This window comes from Oncorhynchus keta, chromosome 3 (assembly GCF_023373465.1).
Source record: "Oncorhynchus keta strain PuntledgeMale-10-30-2019 chromosome 3, Oket_V2, whole genome shotgun sequence".
In the NCBI taxonomy this organism is placed as follows: Eukaryota; Metazoa; Chordata; class Actinopteri; order Salmoniformes; family Salmonidae; genus Oncorhynchus; species Oncorhynchus keta.
Window position 1 is genome coordinate 4,226,856 of NC_068423.1, and position 19,977 is coordinate 4,246,832.

Below are 19,977 nucleotides of genomic sequence, written 5' to 3' on the forward strand. Positions count from 1 at the left end.
CTTTTTATGTTCATTTAAAATAGTTATAGTTCAAATTATAAATAGTAACAAAAAGCTGTATATAAGCAATCTATGTTTAGTCAGTCTGCACATTTCAACATTGGTTTGATGTTGCTTAAACAGTTCAATAGTAGATGTGTCTCCATTTTTGTTTACCATTCAAGTCTATGGCCATTGAAATGCATTTGGGATTTCTGCAAATGTGGTTGTAGTGTGAAAAGTATAAGTAGTATCAAGAAGTTTATTTCTATCAACCTGAAGACAATCAGCTTGTACATTTTATAGTTGTTTTGGTATTAGTAGCTTTGATGGTTTTGGTGCTTCAGGTAGCAGCGGAAGGTGAATAATAAATGTCCGATTTCAGCTGTTCTTGCTTTCAGCAAGCACACCGAATTATAATATACTGCTAATTCAACATGAATCATCTAGAATGAACAGAAACAGAGCCAAGGTGGTTTACCATTGGCTTAGCACCATTTCCATTGGGCACAGCAGTACCATGTTTCCCTGACTGAACCTCCAAGCATAAGATAATCCTAAAATACTTGGTTTAACACAAAATTAGCATACCAAGAAAAAAAAGGGAGATTTACCTTTGTTTTTTTTCGCACCATTTCCATTTGGCACAGCTGCAGGAGCACCATAACCTAGAGATCAGACAGATTCAAACCCAATGTTCATGGTTGTACCACTTAGGCCAGGGGATCTCAAAGTGCCCTCAGAACAGCCCACAGGGATGCTGACCCATGTTGACTCCAATGCGTCCCACAGTTGTGTCAAGTTGGCTGGATGTCCTTTGGGTGGTGGACCATTTTTTTATACACACGGGAAACTGTTGAGCGTGAAAACCCAGCAGCGTTGCAGTTCTTGACACATGGCACCTACTACCACACCACGTTCAAAGGCACTTAAGTCTTTGGTTTTGCCCATCCACCCTGTGAATGGCAGTCACATATAATCCATGTCTCAATTGTCTCAAGGCTTAAAAATACATCTTCAAACCTGTCTCCTCCCCTTCATCTACACTGATTGAAGTAGATTTAACAAGTGACATAAATAAGGGATCATAGCTTTCACCTGGATTCACCTGGTCAGTCTATGTCATGGAAAGAGCAGGTGTCCTTAATGTTTTGTACACTCAGTGTATATTTTTTACATTTAATTTTTTAATTTTATTTGAAATTTTTAATGAATATTAACTAATTTTGGCACAGGGGTCCTTGGAATACGTTTAGAAGGTGTAATACAATGTAATATTATTAATCTACAATTTATGTTCTTAACCTGGGGCAACATGGGTCTGGGAGGCTCACAGGGATATTGGCATCCACAGTACTCCACCAATTGTAACTTTAACTCAACACTTCTTGTACTCACCAAAAACATACATAAATGCACTGTAATTTAAGCTTTAAAAAGGCAAAGTTCTCTCTCTACATAAATGTCCCTGTATGATGCATAGTTTTGATGTCTCCACTATTATTCTAAAATGTAGAAAATAGTACAAATAAAGAAAAACCCTGGAATGAGTAGGTCTGTCCAAACTTAACTGGAACTGTATGTATCTACTGTATTTTTAGTCAAGGCCATCCTATTAAAATATTGCTGCACATATACTATTCTATCCACGTATACTACATATATAGTACATATTCTATCCACATTCTGTCCTAATGTCTATACATCCCATCACATATATACAAAAGTATGGGAACACCCCTTTAAATTAGAGGATTCGGCTACTTCAGCAATACCCATTGCTAACAGATGTATAAAATCGAGAGAAGAGAGAAGCAGAGAAGAATGGGAGAAAGTCCCCAAATACAGGTGTGCCAAGCTTGTAGCGTCATACCCAAGAAGACTCGAGGCAGTAAACGCTGCCAAAGTTGCTTCAACAAAGTACTGAGTAAAGGGGCTGAATACTTATGTAAATGTGAAATGTTTTTTTTACACACATTTTACAAAAAAAGTCTGAAAAAATGTTTTTGCTTTGTCTATATGGGGTATTGTGTGTAGATTGATGGGGGGGGACTATTTTAACCATTTTCGAATAAGGCTGTAATGTGGAAAAAGTTATGCGGTCTGAATACTTTCCAAATGCACTATATATACACTGCTCAAAAGAATAAAGTGAACACTTAAACAACCCAATGTAACTCCAAGTCAATCATGTAACTCCAAGTGAAATCAAACTGTCCACTTAGGAAGCAACACTGATTGACAATAAATTTCACATGCTGTTGTGCAAATGGAATAGACAACAGGTGGAAATTATAGGCAATGAGCAAGACACCCCCAATAAAGGAGTGGTTCTGCAGGTGGTGACCACAGACCACTTCTCAGTTCCTATGCTTCCTGGCTGATGTTTTGGTCACTTTTGAATGCTGGCGGTGCTTTCACTCTAGTGGTAGCATGAGACGGAGTCTACAACCCACACAAGTGGCTCAGGTAGTGCAGCTCATGCAGGATGGCACATCAATGCGAGATGTGGCAAGAAGGTTTGCTGTGTCTGTCAGCGTAGTGTCCAGAGCATGGAGGCGCTACCAGGAGACAGGCCAGTACATCAGGAGACGTGGAGGAGGCCGTAGGAGGGCAACAACCCAGCAGCAGGACCGCTACCTCCATCTTTGTGCAAGGAGGAGCAGGAGGAGCACTGCCAGAGCCCTGCAAAATGACCTCCAGCAGGCCACAAATGTGCATGTGTCTGCTCAAACGGTCAGAAACATACTCCATGAGGATGGTATGAGGGCCCGACGTCCACAGGTGGGGGTTGTGGTTACAGCCCAACACCGTGCAGGACGTTTGGCATTTGCCAGAGAACACTAAGATTGGCAAATTCGCCACTAGTTCCCTGTGCTCTTCACAGATGAAAGCAGGTCCACACTGAGCACGTGACAGACGTGACAGAGTCTGGAGATGCCGTGGAGAACGTTGTGCTGCCTGCAACATCCTCCAGCATGACCGGTTTGGCGGTGGGTCAGTCATGGTGTGGGGTGGCATTTCTTTGGTGGGGCTGTGCGGCCCTCCATGTGCTCGCCAGAGGTAGCCTGACTGCCATTAGGTACCGAGATGACATCCTCAGACCCCTTGTGAGACCATATGCTGGTGCGGTTGGCCCTAGGTTCCTCCTAATGCAAGACAATGCTAGACCTCATGTGGCTGGAGTGTGTCAGCAGTTCCTGCAAGAGGAAGGCATTGATGCTATGGACTGGCCCGCCAGACCTGAATCGCATTGAGCATCTGGGACATCATGTCTCGCTCCATCCACCAACACCACGTTGCACCACAGACTGTCCAAGAGTTGGCTGATGCTTTAGTCCAGGTCTGGGAGGAGATCCCTCAGGAGACCATCCGCCACCTCATCAGGAGCATGCCCAGGTGTTGTAGGGAGGTCATACAGGCACGTGGAGGCCACACACACTACTGAGCCTCATTTTGACTTGTTTTAAGGACATTCCATCAAAGTTGGATCAGCTGTAGTGTGGTTTTCCACTTTTACAGACCTCCATGGGTTGATACATTTGATTACCATTGATAATTTTTTTTGTGTGTGATTTTGTTGTCAGCACATTCAACTATGTAAAGGAAAAAATATTTAAGAAGAATATTTCATTCATTCAGATCTAGGATGTGTTATGTGCTACAAATCAGCCGGGCTAGACAATCTGGACCCTTTCTTTCTAAAATTATCTGCCGAAATTGTTGCCACCCCTATTACTAGCCTGTTCAACCTCTCTTTCGTGTCGTCTGAGATTCCCAAAGATTGGAAAGCAGCTGCGGTCATCCCCCTCTTCAAAGGGGGGGACACTCTTGTTCCAAACTGCTACAGACCTATATCTATCCTACCATGCCTTTCTAAGGACTTCGAAAGCCAAGTCAACAAACAGATTACCGACCATTTCGAATCTCACCATACCTTCTCTGCTATGCAATCTGGTTTCAGAGCTGGTCATGGGTGCACCTCAGCCACGCTCAAGGTCCTAAACGATATCTTAACCGCCACCGATAAGAAACATTACTGTGCAGCCATATTCATTGATCTGGCCAAGGCTTTCGACTCTGTCAATCACCACATCCTCATCGGCAGACTCGACAGCCTTGGTTTCTCAAATGATTGCCTCGCCTGGTTCACCAACTACTTCTCTGATAGATTTCAGTGTGTCAAATCGGAGGGTCTGCTGTCCGGACCTCTGGCAGTCTCTATGGGGGTGCCACAGGGTTAAATTCTTGGACCGACTCTCTTCTCTGTATACATCAATGAGGTCGCTCTTGCTGCTGGTGAGTCTCTGATCCACCTCTACGCAGACGACACCATTCTGTATACTTCCGGCCCTTCTTTGGACACTGTGTTAACAACCCTCCAGGCAAGCTTCAATGCCATACAACTCTCCTTCCGTGGCCTCCAATTGCTCTTAAATACAAGTAAAACCAAATGCATGCTCTTCAACCGATCGCTACCTGCACCTACCCGCCTGTCCAACATCACTACTCTGAACGGCTCTGACTTAGAATACGTGGACAACTACAAATACTTAGGTGTCTGGTTAGACTGTAAACTCTCCTTCCAGACCCATATCAAACATCTCCAATCCAAAGTTAAATCTAGAATTGGCTTCCTATTTCGCAACAAAGCATCCTTCACTCATGCTGCCAAACATACCCTTGTAAAACTGACCATCCTACCAATCCTCGACTTTGGCGATGTCATTTACAAAATAGCCTCCAATACCCTACGCAACAAATTGGATGCAGTCTATCACAGTGCAATCCGTTTTGTCACCAAAGCCCCATATACTACCCACCATTGCGACCTGTACGCTCTCGTTGGCTGGCCCTCGCTTCATACTCGTCGCCAAACCCACTGACTCCATGTCATCTACAAGACCCTGCTAGGTAAAGGCCCCCCTTATCTCAGCTCGCTGGTCACCATAGCATCTCCCACCTGTAGCACACGCTCCAGCAGGTATATCTCTCTAGTCACCCCCAAAACCAATTCTTTCTTTGGCCGCCTCTCCTTCCAGTTCTCTGCTGCCAATGACTGGAACGAACTACAAAAATCTCTGAAACTGGAAACACTTATCTCCCTCACTAGCTTTAAGCACCAACTGTCAGAGCATCTTACAGATTACTGCACCTGTACATAGCCCACCTATAATTCAGCCCAAACAACTACCTCTTTCCCAACTGTATTTAATTAATTTATTTATTTTGGTCCTTTGCACCCCATTATTTTTATTTCTACTTTGCACATTCTTCCATTGCAAAACTACCATTTCAGTGTTTTACTTGCTATATTGTATTTACTTTGCCACCATGGCCTTTTTGCCTTTACCTCCCTTCTCACCTCATTTGCTCACATTGTATATAGACTTGTTTATACTGTATTATTGACTGTATGTTTGTTTTACTCCATGTGTAACTCTGTCGTTGTATCTGTCGAACTGCTTTGCTTTATCTTGGCCAGGTCGCAATTGTAAATGAGAACTTGTTCTCAACTTGCCTACCTGGTTAAATAAAGGTGAAATAAATAAATAAATCTAAATTTGTGTTCCCTTTATTTTTTGGAGCAGTGTATATAGTAACAGTCAAAAGTTTGGACACACCTACTCATTCAAGGTTTTTTTTTTTTTTTCTTTTTTTACTATTTTCTAATAGTGAAGACATCAAAACTATGAAATAATGTAGTAACCAAAAAAGTGTTAAACAAATCAAAATATATTTTATATATTTGAGATTCCTCAAAGTAGCCACCCTTTGCAGCTTTGCACACTCTTGGCATTCTCTCAACCTGTCCGGAGCTTTGTGAAATGGGTTTCCATGGCCAAGCAGCCGCAAACAAGCCTAAGATCACCACGTGCAATGCTAAGGGTCGGCTGGAGTGGTGTAAATTCTCGCCACCATTGGACTTTGGAGCAGTCGAAACGCGATCCAACGGATAAATCTGGGTTTGGTGGATTCCAGGAGAATGCTACCTAGTGCAAACTATAAAGTTTGGTGGAGGAGGAACAATGGTTTGGGACTGTTTTTCATGGTTCAAGCTTGGCCCCTTAGTTCCAGTGAAGGGAAATATAAACGCTACAACATACAATGACATTCTAGACTATTCTGATCTTCCAACTTTTGTGGCAACAGTTTGGGAACGACACTTTCCTGTTTCAGCAAGACAATGCCGCCGTGCACAAAGCGAGGTCCATACAGAAATGGTTGGTTGAGATCGATATGGAAGAACGTGAATGGCCTGCACAGAGCCCTGACCTCAACCCCATCAAACACCTTTGGGATTAACTGGACCACCGACTACGAGCCAGGCCTAATCGCCCCAAATTCAGTGCCTGATCTCACTAATGCTCTTTTGGCTGAATGGAAGCAAGTCCCCAGAGTAATGTTCCAACATCTAGTAGAAACCCTTCACAGAAGAATGGAGGCTGTTATAGCAGCAAAGGGGGACCAACTCCATATTAATGCCCACGATTTTGGAATAACATGTTCGACGAGCAGGTGTCCATATACTTTTGGTCATGTAATGTATTTAACTCACCTTAGAAGTGTTTACTTTGCAGGCTGACTAGCATCTATTGAGTTGCAATGTCCCATAAATGTAATGTCCAATTCAAGTTTAAGTATGTACAATACATGTGTTGCAGAGACATAATTCAAATGAAAGGCAACAGCTAATCATTGACAGATTGACAAATTATAATTTTGATTCCCCATGATTCGATGCACCACGATTGATCCAAACCCAAACGTCCACACTGTGGCGAAGTGAGAAATGTGATCCTTCAAATAGTCAAAAATGATGTGTATAGCCTTACTGAATATCGTAAAACATACTAACTTGATAAAACACAAAATGTACACATAAAGAAAAAGGGAGATTTACCATTGGGTTTAACACCTTGTCCATTGGGACCGCCGTAACCTAGAGAGAGAATAACAAAATGGTGTAAATAAACAAAACACTTTTCATATCAATAGCTGAGGAAGACTTATTCAAACACAATGCTAAGCTTACCCTGCGTGGGTCTTTTTTGGCCTCCTCCATTAGAGTATCCAGCCGAGAGGCCACCACCCAGGCCAAGACCAGCCCTGGCATAGGCACCATTTGGCCTGTAGCCTGGTTAGACAACGGACAAGGGTCAAAAGTATACAAGGATATACTATAATATTCCAAATGATTAGTTTAAAAAAATGTAAATAGCTCAGATCGTTTTGTATTGACTCACCATTCATTGGCTGTGAGCCATACCCATTACTGCCATACACTGGAAACACAAATGACAACATTAATAGTTAGTTAAAACAAGCATCTATAAAAAGTGATTTCATATACCCATACACAATTTTCAGTTTCTCACTTACCTCCCCTCCTGTTTGTAGCTAGTTGAGGTACCCCCAGACCCTTTCGAGTCCCCACTCCAAGAGAAGCACCTGGTATCAAAACAAGAACAAAGTAGCAAATATGTGGTCATTGTGATAAATTCTAGATTATTATGCTATAAAGAAATGGTGGGTGGTTAGAGAACACAGTACTTTACCTGCACCAAAAGGTGGTCGGCCGTATCCTTTCATGGGTCCTTTCATGCCAGCTGTGAAACACATATAATACACAAAACAACATGATGTAACCCAACTCAAACTCCTCCACCATTTAACACACATATACATGGTGATACAGCAGTAAGCTTGTAAAATATGAAGAATACGAACACGCAATACACACAACGTGAACACAAAAAAAACACATGCTGTGACTTAACTCAAACTCCTCCACCATTAAACGCACACGGACATGCAGAAGTCACCTCGGAAAAGATGAGGAAAGCTACAAGCTACAAGCTAACAAGACTAGCATCCAGTGCTAGTGTAAACTCATTAATTTAGTCATGCTGAATGAATATTGGCAATATATAGGCGGGTTGACAACGTCACGAAAACGATAACACTCGCTTCAATGGGGCAAAAGGCTGTGTGTTGTTGTGATTCTGATGGCCAGATAGTTAGCAACAATGACAAGAAACTGCCATGCGGGGAATCGTAAGTGGCTCGTTTCAGATAGCTTAACCTTGTTCGTGATACCATGTCTTGTTTTGAGGTGTTTTGACTCATTTCATGGCCATGCTAATATTACTTAAATTCGCTAGCTAACCGACAACTAACAATGTATTGGAGAAACATTGTGCAAATGTATTTATGCTTTCCATTAAACATTGGGGACAAAATATAGCTGACCTGCTGTCAACAATCTAAGCCAACCCAGTCTGTTTTGCCGCATAGTTGCGCAAGTATCGGTTTTTGATGCTAAACAACCAACCCGTCTATATGCCAATTTTAGTTGTACAGACTCTGAAGTACAACACATAAGTACAACACACACACCATTTGGATTCGGAGCACCATGTCCATTGGGTGCACCAGCTCCAGCTCCTTGACCTAGAGGTTTCAGGTAAATGACACCACACAACTTATTCTTATAAATTGATATTTAAACAATATTATAAAATTCGATTGATATTTAAACACACTTTAGAAAATTAATTTAGGCGTACCATTGTGCTTAGCTCCTTGTCCGTTGGACACAGCAGCTGGAGCAGCACCGTAACCTATAAATAAATTATTAAAAGTAACGGAACCCGAAACAATCGTTCACAGACGTTTTCGGAATAAGTAATCATTTTCAGTCTCAATGAAAATTTACTTGGCAATGGCATCATTATGAGCTTTGATTGCGGCACCAATATAAGAGTTTACTCTACCATTGTGTTTAGCTCCTTGTCCATTGCCATTAGGCACACCCGCACCATAACCTGGAAATAACACAGTTGTCACAACAAAACATTGATTATATACTGCAAATTCACCATGAATGATCTAGATATGGACAGAAACAAAGCCAAGGAGGTTTACCATTGGCCTTAGCACCATTTCCATTAGGCACAGCTGCAGGAGCACCATAACCTACAGATAAGGCAAATGTTAATTCAAATAAACCAAATGGTACGTGTGCCACTTACTGAACCTCTGAATACCAATATAATTACTAAAACACTAAAGTGATACTCAAGGGGAAAAAACGATTTACCTTTTGATTTTTGACCATTTCCATTGGGTACAGCAGCTGGAGCACTATAGCCTGCAACAGGGACGCCAGTGTTACAGAGAAAGCATGATTGTACCAGATAAACAAATACATCTGATATGCTAGTAGTACAGATAAGGGGATCATTTTACCATTGTGTTTCGCATAACCTAGAGATCAGACAGCTGTTAACTCGAACTGTTAACAGCAGTTAACAACGGCTGTTAAATCGAACCACATGGTAGTTTGTGTCACTTACTGAACCTCTGAAAACCTAATACCTATAGAATTACTAAAACACACAATTGACACTCAAAGGAAAAAAAGACGTGATTTACTTTTTGACCTTTGACCATAGGGTACAGCAGCTGGAGCACCATATCCTTCAACAGGGATGTCAAAGTGTTACAGAAAATGCATGATTATACCAGATCTCAACAAATAAATCCAATATGACATAGTGCAGATAAGTGGGTCATTTACCATTGGGTTTAGCACCATTTCCATTAGGCACAGCTGCAGGAGCACCATAATAACCTAGAGATCAGACAGGTTAAAACCAATAGTCAAAGTCGTATCACTTACTGAATCTCTGAAAAAGTACTAATGCAGACTACTTGCTTAAGCACAACAACAAAAATCGGCATTAAAGAAAAAAGGGAGATTAACCATTGAGTTTAGCACCATTTCCATTGGACATAGCTGCAGGAGCACCATAACCTATAGAAATCAAACAAACATTGCATGTAGATTAAATCGCTGCACTCCACAGGTGTAAACCCTCCGTATGTAATTTAGCTACTGAATAAACTCAACTCTCATGGAACAACGTGTCACACCCCACCAACCCTGCTGTACATACACTGATGAGGTGTCATCAATTCAACACCAACCAAAACATGTTTTCCGACTGTAGTATTGTGCAAGAAACATAATGTAAAACAGAGAAACACAGTGTGCAAAGTGAGTATTTACCATTGGGTTTGGCACCGTTTCCATTGGGCACTCCGGCTCCAGCACTGTAACCTAAACACCCAGGTGTTACCAACATATACTGTATAACATTTGAAAATGATGAACACATAAAAGGTTAGCATTGGCATTGCAGGTATAAAAGGTTAAACATCGTGTTATGGTTCGTTCCACCAAATGAGTATTATTGGCATAGTGTACCCTAAAAAAGGTTTTATTTCACCTAATTTTAACATGATCATAAAGAGCACATGTGCAACTTAATAAAAAACACGTTGTCCCATTTCAAGAGGTTAAATGAAAACATGACTATTGTAAGTGTCTATTAAGTGGCAAATACAGTAACAGGGTTGACCGTAACAGGGTTGACCGTAACAGGGTTAACGATTTCATCTTAAAATCAGCCATAAATCCCCTTGTGACAGGGGGAATGGAAGCTTGTTGGGTGCAACAGGGAGGGGCAATTGAATGCAAGCTTCATAAAAAATAAATAATTATAAAACATTTCTAGCCTATACTGTATATGGTTAACATCTTATGCTCGACCAGCTTTCAGTTTTCTACCACCAGTTTTCTACCACAAAACATCAAAAAATGGCCCAAAAGAGTAGAACCAGCTGATCTGCTTTTACACTATGATTCAATGTTTATTTTATATATATATATATATATATATATATATTTTTTTTTTTTAAGGAATCGTGTCACCGTATCCTGAGGGGGAAGAGGCATTGTCGTGCCCTCTTCACAACTGTGTTGGTGTGATTGGACCATGATAGATCCTTACTGATGTAGACACTGAGGAACTTGACTCTTGACCCGCTACACTAAAGCCCCGTAGATGTCAATGTGGGTTGTTCAGCACTCCGTTTCCTGTAGTCCAAGATAAGCTCCTTTGTATCGCCCATATTGAGGGAGAGGTTGTTGTCCTGGCTCCACTGCCAGATCTCTGACCTCCTCCCTATAGGCTGTCTCGTCGTCGTCGGTGATCAGCCCTACCACCGCCGAGTCGTCGGCAAACTTAATGATGGTGTTGTAGTCGTGTGCGGCCACGCATTTGTGGTTGAACAGAGAGTATAAGAGGGGACTGAGCACGCACCCCTGAGACGCCCCACATGTTGAGGATCAGCATGGCAGATGTGTTATTGCCTACTCTCACCACCTGAGGGCGGCTCGTCAGGAAGTCCAGGATACAGTTGCAGAGGGAGGTGTTCGGTCCCAGGGTCCTTAGCTTAGTGATGACCTTGAATGGGCACTATGGTGTTGAACGTGGAGCTGTAGTCAATGAACAATATTCTCACATAAGTGTTCCTTTTGTCCAGGTGGGAAAGAGCAGTGTGGAGTGCACAGATGACTCACTCCAGTGTGGAGTGAGTCATCTATGGATCTGTTGGGGAGGTATGCGAATTGGAGGGGGTCCAGGTTGTCTAGGATGATGGTGTTAATGTGAGCCATGGGCAGCCTTTCAAAGCACTTCATGGCTACAGATGCGAGTGCTGCGGGACGGTAGTCATTCAGATAGGTTACGTTGGTGTTCTTAGGCACTTAAAATGAGGGACAGACATTTCATGTGATTAGATGAATCACTAATCACATTAAATAAATAATAAATCTTCAGAAAGGACTGTCAAAGCAACAAAATAACGAGGGCTTTACAATGATGAGAATTGGGCGACATTTTGGGGTTGTGGGTTCAAATCTTCAGAGAAATAACAGGGTACACAGTGGAACATGTCAAAATGCAGAATTTTGACACTTTAGCAAGTCTTCATTCATATGCAAAATCTGATTTATTTAATGTTTCCATGTGGTATACAGTATATTGAAGGGCACTTCCTTTAATATTCAATATTCAATATATTCAATACTTAAAATTTCAAAGGGACGTAAAAGGTATTCATTTGTTGGAATGACCCTTATGCTGATTTGACAACGTTTACAAGACAATGATTAGGACATGACACCTACTGGTCAATAGTCAAGCATTCAAGTTGTTGATAAACAATAGGATGTAAACTCTTAGGCTGCGTTTACACAAGCAGCCCATTCTGATATTTTGCCCAATTATTGGCAAAACGCTGATCTGATTGGTCAAAAGAGCAATTAGTAGTAAAGAAATGTCATTAATGTGTGCCTTAAAAACACTGGACTCCCGAGTGATGCAGTGGTCTAAGGCACTGCATCTCAGTGCTAGAAGTGTCACTACAGGTTCGATTCCAGGCTGTATCACAACCGGCCGTGATTGAAAGTCTCATAGGGTGGCACACAATTGGCCCAGCGTCGTCCGGGTTAGGGATTGGCCGGGGTAGGCCATCGTTGTAAATAAGAATTTGTTCTAAACTGACTTGCCTAGTTAAATATCCTACAATTAGTATGGCAACTGTTATTACCATTAGACCTAGGTTTCAAATACTTGAAAATTGTTTCTAACACTTGGTTTGAGCTTGTCTGGCTTAATGCAACAATAGAAATGTCAAAAAAATTGCACACCCTGCACTCCAGGCAGACTCAAGAAAATGTTAAAAGTATTTGAAATGATTTGACCTAGGTCAGACTACCATACCAGTTATCACACATTTACCCTAATGCACATAATGTACAGACCAAGCAGCCCACAGCCAACCTCTTCACACAACTTACCATTTCCCTTGTATCCATATCCATTGGATGGCATCAACATCCTTCCAACACCCCCACCATTTCCTGAAATGGGAAAATAAAAGGTTTTAAGATAAAGCGTAACGATCTCAAATAGCCTAAGTTGAATTGAGTTGGGTCGAGGGCACAACAGCTGCCGGTGCCAGTCTATATCCTACAATTGGGAATCACAAATGACATCAGCAAAAATGTCAAAAGTTGTCACATTTTGACAGTGATGTAACCTCACATCAACTAATCAACATGACATTTGGAGAAACCGATTGGCTAATTTCTAATGTCGTAAATATAAAAACTATGACATTCCTGTGTCTGAGTCTGGATTTTGCAGATCATTTAAGGGAAATGAGATCCATTGACACTCGGGGAAAAATCCCTCAATACAGGGACTGTGTACAAGTAGGCAAATCTATTTTCTCACAGTGAGATGTCAAATTTAGACTGTCGCTGTCACCAAAGCTCAGCTGCCTTTGATTTCAAGAAAGAGAACCAGTGGAAAAGGAATATGTGTTTTTTTTCTTCTCACGATCACAAGAGAACTTGAGGGACACAGCAATGCACTTAAGAGTTTCATAGCAAGCATCACTCAGATGTTTGTCTTTCTACAGTTTGACATGATCGTTTGAAATGTGACAGGTAAACACCAGCATTTGCTAGAGATTTCTCTCTTCTTTTGCCTCTTCTGTCTTCTTCATTCAGGCATGTGGACTGGACCGTTTCATGAAGTAGTACCAGCTCCATCTTTCAACAAAATGACACGTAATTGTGTAGAAAATATTTTTAGTAATACTAATTGTAATTACTATTTCGATACCACTTTACACACAGCAGTTCAAAGTGCTTTGCACAAATATTACAATTTGTAAACGTACAATAAACACTTAAATGGGCAATCTGTCAAACAATAACTAGATATTGGGGCGGCAGGGTAGCCCAGTGACTAGAGCGTTGGACTAGTAACCGAAAGGTTGCAAATTCGAATCCCCGAGCTGACAAGGTACAAATCTGTTGTTCTGCCCCTGAACACTGTTCCTAGGCCGTCATTGAAAATAAAAATGTGTTCTTAACTGAGTAGCTTAGTTAAATAAAGGTAAAATCAAATTTAAATAGCGTCACCCTGCCACCGATTTGGTAAATAGGCTGAGGGATCGGGCTGGAGAAATTGAACCACTCTCAAACTCATTGCCAGAGCTTTGGATATAGGGTCTAACCATCCATGACATAAAGATTATAGTTTCAACCATGTTTTGAGGCTTTGCAGTGTTTGTTTACGTTCACAATGTTCACAAACAAAAGGAGTAAAACAAGCTCATATTTTGAGTTCTGATGGGGAATGACAGTTGAACTAAGCTCATGAGGCAATTATAAGTTATATTCTTCAAGAATCAATGGGTATATATACATATATACCCATTATATAAAGAAACAGGTGAAGACAACATACAGTGAAACTATCAACGAGTAAAATATAAAGATAAAAGGTTAGATAAAACCCACACCAAGTAATCAGTACTGTATACTATATTCACTGTGTACATGCCAATCAATTAAAAGCCATCTATTAAAAGTTTGAAAATAGATTTAAAAGAAGACAGACTTTGCCCGTTTAACACCCTTCTTGCAATCATAGGTAATAATGAACAAAAGTAAGAAGGCCTATGCAAACGCCACCATCTTAAACTTAATTCATACTTTTGAATAGATCTACAGTATCTGGCATCATAAAAAAAAAACTTACATTGAATGTTGTCTTGACTTTCAGAATAATATATTGCATAGAAACATACACTGCATGAGCCCAGCATAATATTTTTTAAATGAATCTCCAGCACCAAAAGGAACACCAATGTGAGAATGCTATTCATTGACTAGAGCTCAGCGTTAATCACCATAATGCCCTCAAAGCTCATCAATTAAGCTAAGGACCCTGGGACTAAACACCCGCCCCCAGATGGTAAGGGTAGGTAACAACACATCCGCCACGCTGATCCTCAACACAGGGGCCACTCAGGGGTACGTGCTCAATCCCCTTCACTCACGACTGCACGACTAGGCACGACTCCAACACCCTCATTAAGTTTGCCAATGCCTCAACAATGGTTGGCCTGATCACCGACAATGACGAGACTGCCTATAGGGAGGAGGTTAGAGACCTGGCCGTGTGGTGCCAGGACAACAACCTCTCCCTCAACGTGATCAAGACAAAGGAGATGATTGTGGACTACAGGAAAAAGAGGACCGAGCACGCCCCCATTCTCATCGACGGGGCTGCAGTGGAGCAGGTTGAGAGCTTGAAGTTCCTTGGTGTGCACATCACCAACAAACTAACATGGTCCAAGCACACCAAGTCGTGAAGAGGGCATGACAAAACCTATTCCCCCAGCTGCACCATCGAGAGCACTGCCTGGTATGGCAACTGCTCGGCCTCCGACCGCAAGACAATACAGAGGGTAGTCCGAACGGCCCAGTACATCACTGGGGCCAAGCTTCCTGCCATCCAGGATCTCTATACCAGGCGGTGTCAGAGGAAGGCCTTTAAAATTGTCAAAGACTCTAGCCACCCTAGTCATTCTCTCTGCTACCGCCCAGCAAGTGGTACCGGAGCACCAAGTCTAGGCCCCCCCTCCCCCTCTTTTACACCACTGCTACTCTGTTATCATCTATGCATAGTCACTTTAATAACTCTACCTACATGTACATATTATCTCAACTAACCGGTGCCCCCGTACATTGACTCTGTACCGGTACCCCCCTATATATAGTCTCGCTATTGTTATTTTACGGCTGCTCTTTAATTACTTGTTACTTTTATTTCTTATTCTTATCCGTATTTTTTAAAACTGCATTTTTGATTAGGGGCTCGTAAGTAAGCATTTCACTGTAAGGTCTACCTGTTGTATTCGGCGCATGTGATTTGATTTGATATTGTTTGCAGACTCAAGCCGTATTTGAATCGTCATGCAGCCTTACCACCCATCTCCAAGTGTTTCAATACCCATGTTACCACACCCCTTTTGTATGATCATCTAAATAGCGGTGCATCTCACATCAGGTCTTAGAGGGCACACATCCAGAATTTTTTATATATGTACTGTAGGTGTCTGGCTCCTAAAAACCAATCCAGGTTTTTTTTATTTTTAAATGGTAGAAATGGTAATTAACTGCTCCAAGTGAAACTGACATGTTTGCCTTCAAACAAATGGAAAAGACCTTTACAACAGGCTCGGTTAAAGATCGTATTTCGAACTAGATAACACGTGTAATGCCTTATAATATGGTCACAACACATAAAAAGACTTGTAAAGTATCTATAAACTCCTTGTGTTATCATCTTGATCCTCTAATGATCCTGGGTTTTATTATCAACCATTTAGAGTCTGCTGGAAAACTGCCTCATAGAAAGAGATAGAAATTTTAGAAATATATATTTTTTTTAAATGTGCTTTTTAAAAGTTGATGTGTGAGGTTTTATACAAGTGGTACTGTATACCAAGTGTAATGTTGCATAAACATGCACAGTATAATGCCTTTTGAATGAGCCATGTGTAGCAACAGGTCATTTACTTTTCAGCTGTTTACTTGAACTGAACCACAGAAACCAACATGTCCACATCTTAAGAATTGTAATTGAGTGACACAAGTATACCCACACTGCAAATAGCCAAAAGGTAGTTATGTGGGACATACACAAACATAAAACAGAGACAATCACCTCAGCGCCAACTGCTACTGAGCCACAGCATCATAACCTGCTGGCCACATGTCTCGACGCTCATAACTCAAAAGCTGTGGGTCATGGAGCGTTGCACCTTCTCATAACAGACATGCCTGTGACAAACTACTGACTTCACGAAATTCTTCAAAGAAAGTTAAATTGTACACATTTACTGTAATAAAATCTATCAGCAATTGTATACTAATCTAAATGATCAAAATGCCACCATAAAAAAATGTAAGACTAACTACACCATTTTCTGTGCATACTGACATCCAAGGTAATAAATCAATATTAAGCCCAATACAATATTTGCAAATGAAGGTGCAATTCAAGACTCAAAGAAAAGCCTCTGTGCAAGAATGTTCAATAAATAAATAAAAAGGAATGTCTAAGAATCAAAAAGATTGTAGAAGGATTTGTAACCAATTACATTTACTTAAGGTCAGATTGCCATCTGTGAGTATCTCTCCGAGGATTGTCAGTTTTTTATTTATTTTACCTTTATAACTAGGCAAGTCAGTTAAGAACAAATTCTTATTTTCAATGACGGCCTAGGAACAGTGGGTTAACTGCCTGTTCAGGGGCAGAACGACAGATTTGTACCTTGTCAGCTCGGGGGTTTGAACTTGCAGAACTGGCAACATTAACAGTGTCACATACTGTATGTGTCCCCTTCAGGAATTGAACCCACAACCCTGGTGTTACCAGCACTATACTCCAATCTACTTAGCCATCAAAACCACTGATACATCTGAGAAATATGTGACAGAGCCTTTCTCTCTTTCCACAACTCTTCCACTTACCATTGTTCTTCAGGTGCGCACTATGCGCCAGCCAAAGGACCAGCAAAGTCCGTAGAAGTAGCCATCCCAACATGGTGGAGACCCAACAGAATAAAAAAGCCAAAAGAGAGAGAGACACCAGCAGAAAAAGGAATGCAGCTGCTCTACTGTTGGCATATTCTGTGCATGTGAGGGCTTCATATACACTCTTGTTTCAGGTGCCCCTCCTCTCACCAGCTCTCTGGCTTTGGACGTTCCCATTTTGGAGATGCTCCTCCCTTTTCTAGGAAACACGACAGCCCCACAACCCAATTCCTTTGCCATGGTGTACACACACTTGGACAGTTAAAGTACATTAACACTTAGACTAAGAGAAGGGGGTTCACCAAATAGGACAGTGACTGATGGGCTCCACATGGTGCATCACCAAGGTTGGATACATGGGAAAAGAAGCCAAGAGTGCACTTAAACCAAAGCAGTTGCTTTGCACTGACTTGTGGGCAATCAGTCTTAGTAAGCTTGTCTTAACAATGTTTACAATTGGACAAGACATGCAAGCTAAATTGGTCAACCAATGAAAGACTTGCATCCCTTCAGTACAACTATAGGGAATATAACTTTTTTACAATAGGGAGCAATATCTCCCAACTACACACTCTACAAAGTTTAGTAATTCATATATCAGACAAAGGGTTGACTATACACCACTTTTACAAAAATATTTTCAACATGGATCAGTCTAGACTCTCATCTACAGGTAGGAACCTAAGGTGAAGACATTATTTTCACCTCTTAACGTAACCCAGTGAAAGACAAACTTCCAAACAGTTTACACTTTAAATGATTTCAAATCGACTGAAACAAAACGTTCAGACAACAAGACAAGACTTACACTCAAGTAAATAAAATATACATCTTAAAATATAGTATAAACACAGTCAGGTAAATCAATCAACTATGAAGGCATAAGTCACAGACAAGGTAAATATAAGCAAATAACACACATCAATGACTCAGAAAACTGCACCCACATTTTAGGAAAACACAAATATGAAACAGGAGTCATTTCACAGTACACAGGCAGAATCGCCTATTGAGGACTTGAAAGAGACAGCATCTGATAGCATGATGATACATTTCATATAAGACGCATGGCGGCAGAAAAGAAAAACATGGAAAGACAACTATCAAATTACCGAATAACTGTAAAAGCCTGACACACTTGCCTCTCCCTTTCATGGGAAGCTGTACTCTTTCTGCCTGGCTAGACTAGACGCTTATGAAGGGTTAAACTACACAATTTCACTGGACCACTTTTTTGGGGGTCGCGGAGATGACATCACCAGAGAAGGTCGCTGCTTTAAACACAGATATTGCAGAACTCCTGGCGAAAGAGTCGGTCACAGTAGTTCCCCCAGAGGAGAGAAACAAGGGTCTTTACTCAGCTTGTTTCTTTGTGCCAAATGTGACATTCCCCAGCAAGAGAACCAAAAATTGTCACTCAAGCAGAAGGGGGGGACTAATAAAGACTCACTGGCAACAACCAAAACAAAACAGGGGTGGTTTTAGGTGGTGTCCACTGAAAGTTAACTAGCAACAACAACTGGGACCTAAAAGACATCCACCATGAGTACCCACTAAATTTGCCCAAAAACAGGCAAACAAAAGAAAAACTCACACCAAACTTAAAGACAGGAAGCAAACCAAAAAGTGGAGCAAACCAAAAACAGGGAAGATCAGATAATGGATTGTTTTTCTAAAAATCAAATAGGGATAGCCAACTAAAGGTGTCAACCCTCCAAATCTCTCAAGACAACTGGAGCACTGGGCCAGCCGCTCTTAAATATCACCTGGGCTAGCACAGGTGAAACACCTTCTGACTAACGAGATGACAAGTCAGCACAGGTGTAACACATACTGACTAACGAGGTGACACCAATTGGTGCGCCCCACGTGCTAATGTGCAACCTCAAAATATAAATGGAAAAACAAAAGCCTGGAAGACGATTATGGACCTACACGTTCCAAACAAGACTGTAGTCAAAAGGCCTTTTATCAATCTATCAAATGTATTTATAAAGCCCTTTTTACATCAGCAGATATCACAAAGTGCTTATACAGAAACCCAGCCTAAAACCACAAACAGCAAGCTATGCAGATGTAGAAGCACAGTGCCTAGGAAAAACTCCCTAGAAAAGCATCCCTGAAGAAACCTAGAGGAACCAGGTTCTGAGGGGTGGCCAGTCTTCTTCTGGCTGGGTTGGGTGGGGAATATAAGAGTACATGGCCATTAGGGCCGGATCGTTCTTCAAGATGTTCAAATGTTCCTAGCTGACCAGCAGGGTCAAATAATAATCACAGTGGTCAGCACCTCAAGAGTAAATGTCAGTTGGCTTTTCATAGCCGAGCATTCAGAGGTTGAGACAGCAGGTGCGGTAGAGAGGGCAGGAAAGAGAGAAAGGGAGAGTTGAAAACAGCAGGTCCGGGACAAGGTAGCACATCAGGTGAACAGGTTCCATAGCCGCAGGCAGAACAGTTGAAACTGGAGCAGCATCACAACAAAGTAGCACATCTGGTGAACAGGTCCAAGTTCCATAGCCACAGGCAAAGCAGCAGAAACTGGATCAGCAGCATGACCAAGTGGACTGGATCGGGAACAGCCAGGAGTCATCAGGCCAGGTAGTCCTGAGACATTGTTCTAGGGCTCAAGTCCTCCGGGAGGGGGGAGAGAGAGAGATGGGAGAATTAGAGGGAGCATACTTAAGTTC

At 41.6% G+C, this 19,977-nt stretch overlaps 1 protein-coding gene across 7 annotated transcripts in view; it reads right to left on the minus strand.

Moving 5' to 3' along the window:
* The window catches only part of cmn (calymmin), a 75,973-nt gene extending 58,370 nt beyond the window's left edge, over nucleotides 1–17,603 (minus strand). For all 7 annotated transcript variants that reach the window (XM_035745356.2, XM_052486510.1, XM_052486504.1 and 4 more), the window contains exons 1-17: nucleotides 17,231–17,603; nucleotides 12,692–12,754; nucleotides 10,055–10,105; nucleotides 9,749–9,799; nucleotides 9,563–9,616; nucleotides 9,418–9,462; nucleotides 9,083–9,133; nucleotides 8,908–8,958; nucleotides 8,757–8,807; nucleotides 8,550–8,603; nucleotides 8,380–8,433; nucleotides 7,539–7,589; nucleotides 7,363–7,431; nucleotides 7,227–7,265; nucleotides 7,016–7,117; nucleotides 6,884–6,922; nucleotides 594–647 (exon numbers count right to left, since the gene is read on the minus strand). In XM_035745356.2, the coding sequence (XP_035601249.2) occupies nucleotides 594–647; nucleotides 6,884–6,922; nucleotides 7,016–7,117; nucleotides 7,227–7,265; nucleotides 7,363–7,431; nucleotides 7,539–7,589; nucleotides 8,380–8,433; nucleotides 8,550–8,603; nucleotides 8,757–8,807; nucleotides 8,908–8,958; nucleotides 9,083–9,133; nucleotides 9,418–9,462; nucleotides 9,563–9,616; nucleotides 9,749–9,799; nucleotides 10,055–10,105; nucleotides 12,692–12,754; nucleotides 17,231–17,303 (952 nt within the window). In that variant the 5' untranslated portion in view covers nucleotides 17,304–17,603. The remainder of the gene's footprint in view (nucleotides 1–593; nucleotides 648–6,883; nucleotides 6,923–7,015; nucleotides 7,118–7,226; nucleotides 7,266–7,362; nucleotides 7,432–7,538; nucleotides 7,590–8,379; nucleotides 8,434–8,549; nucleotides 8,604–8,756; nucleotides 8,808–8,907; nucleotides 8,959–9,082; nucleotides 9,134–9,417; nucleotides 9,463–9,562; nucleotides 9,617–9,748; nucleotides 9,800–10,054; nucleotides 10,106–12,691; nucleotides 12,755–17,230) is intronic.
* Between the last annotated feature and the right edge of the window lie 2,374 nt (nucleotides 17,604–19,977).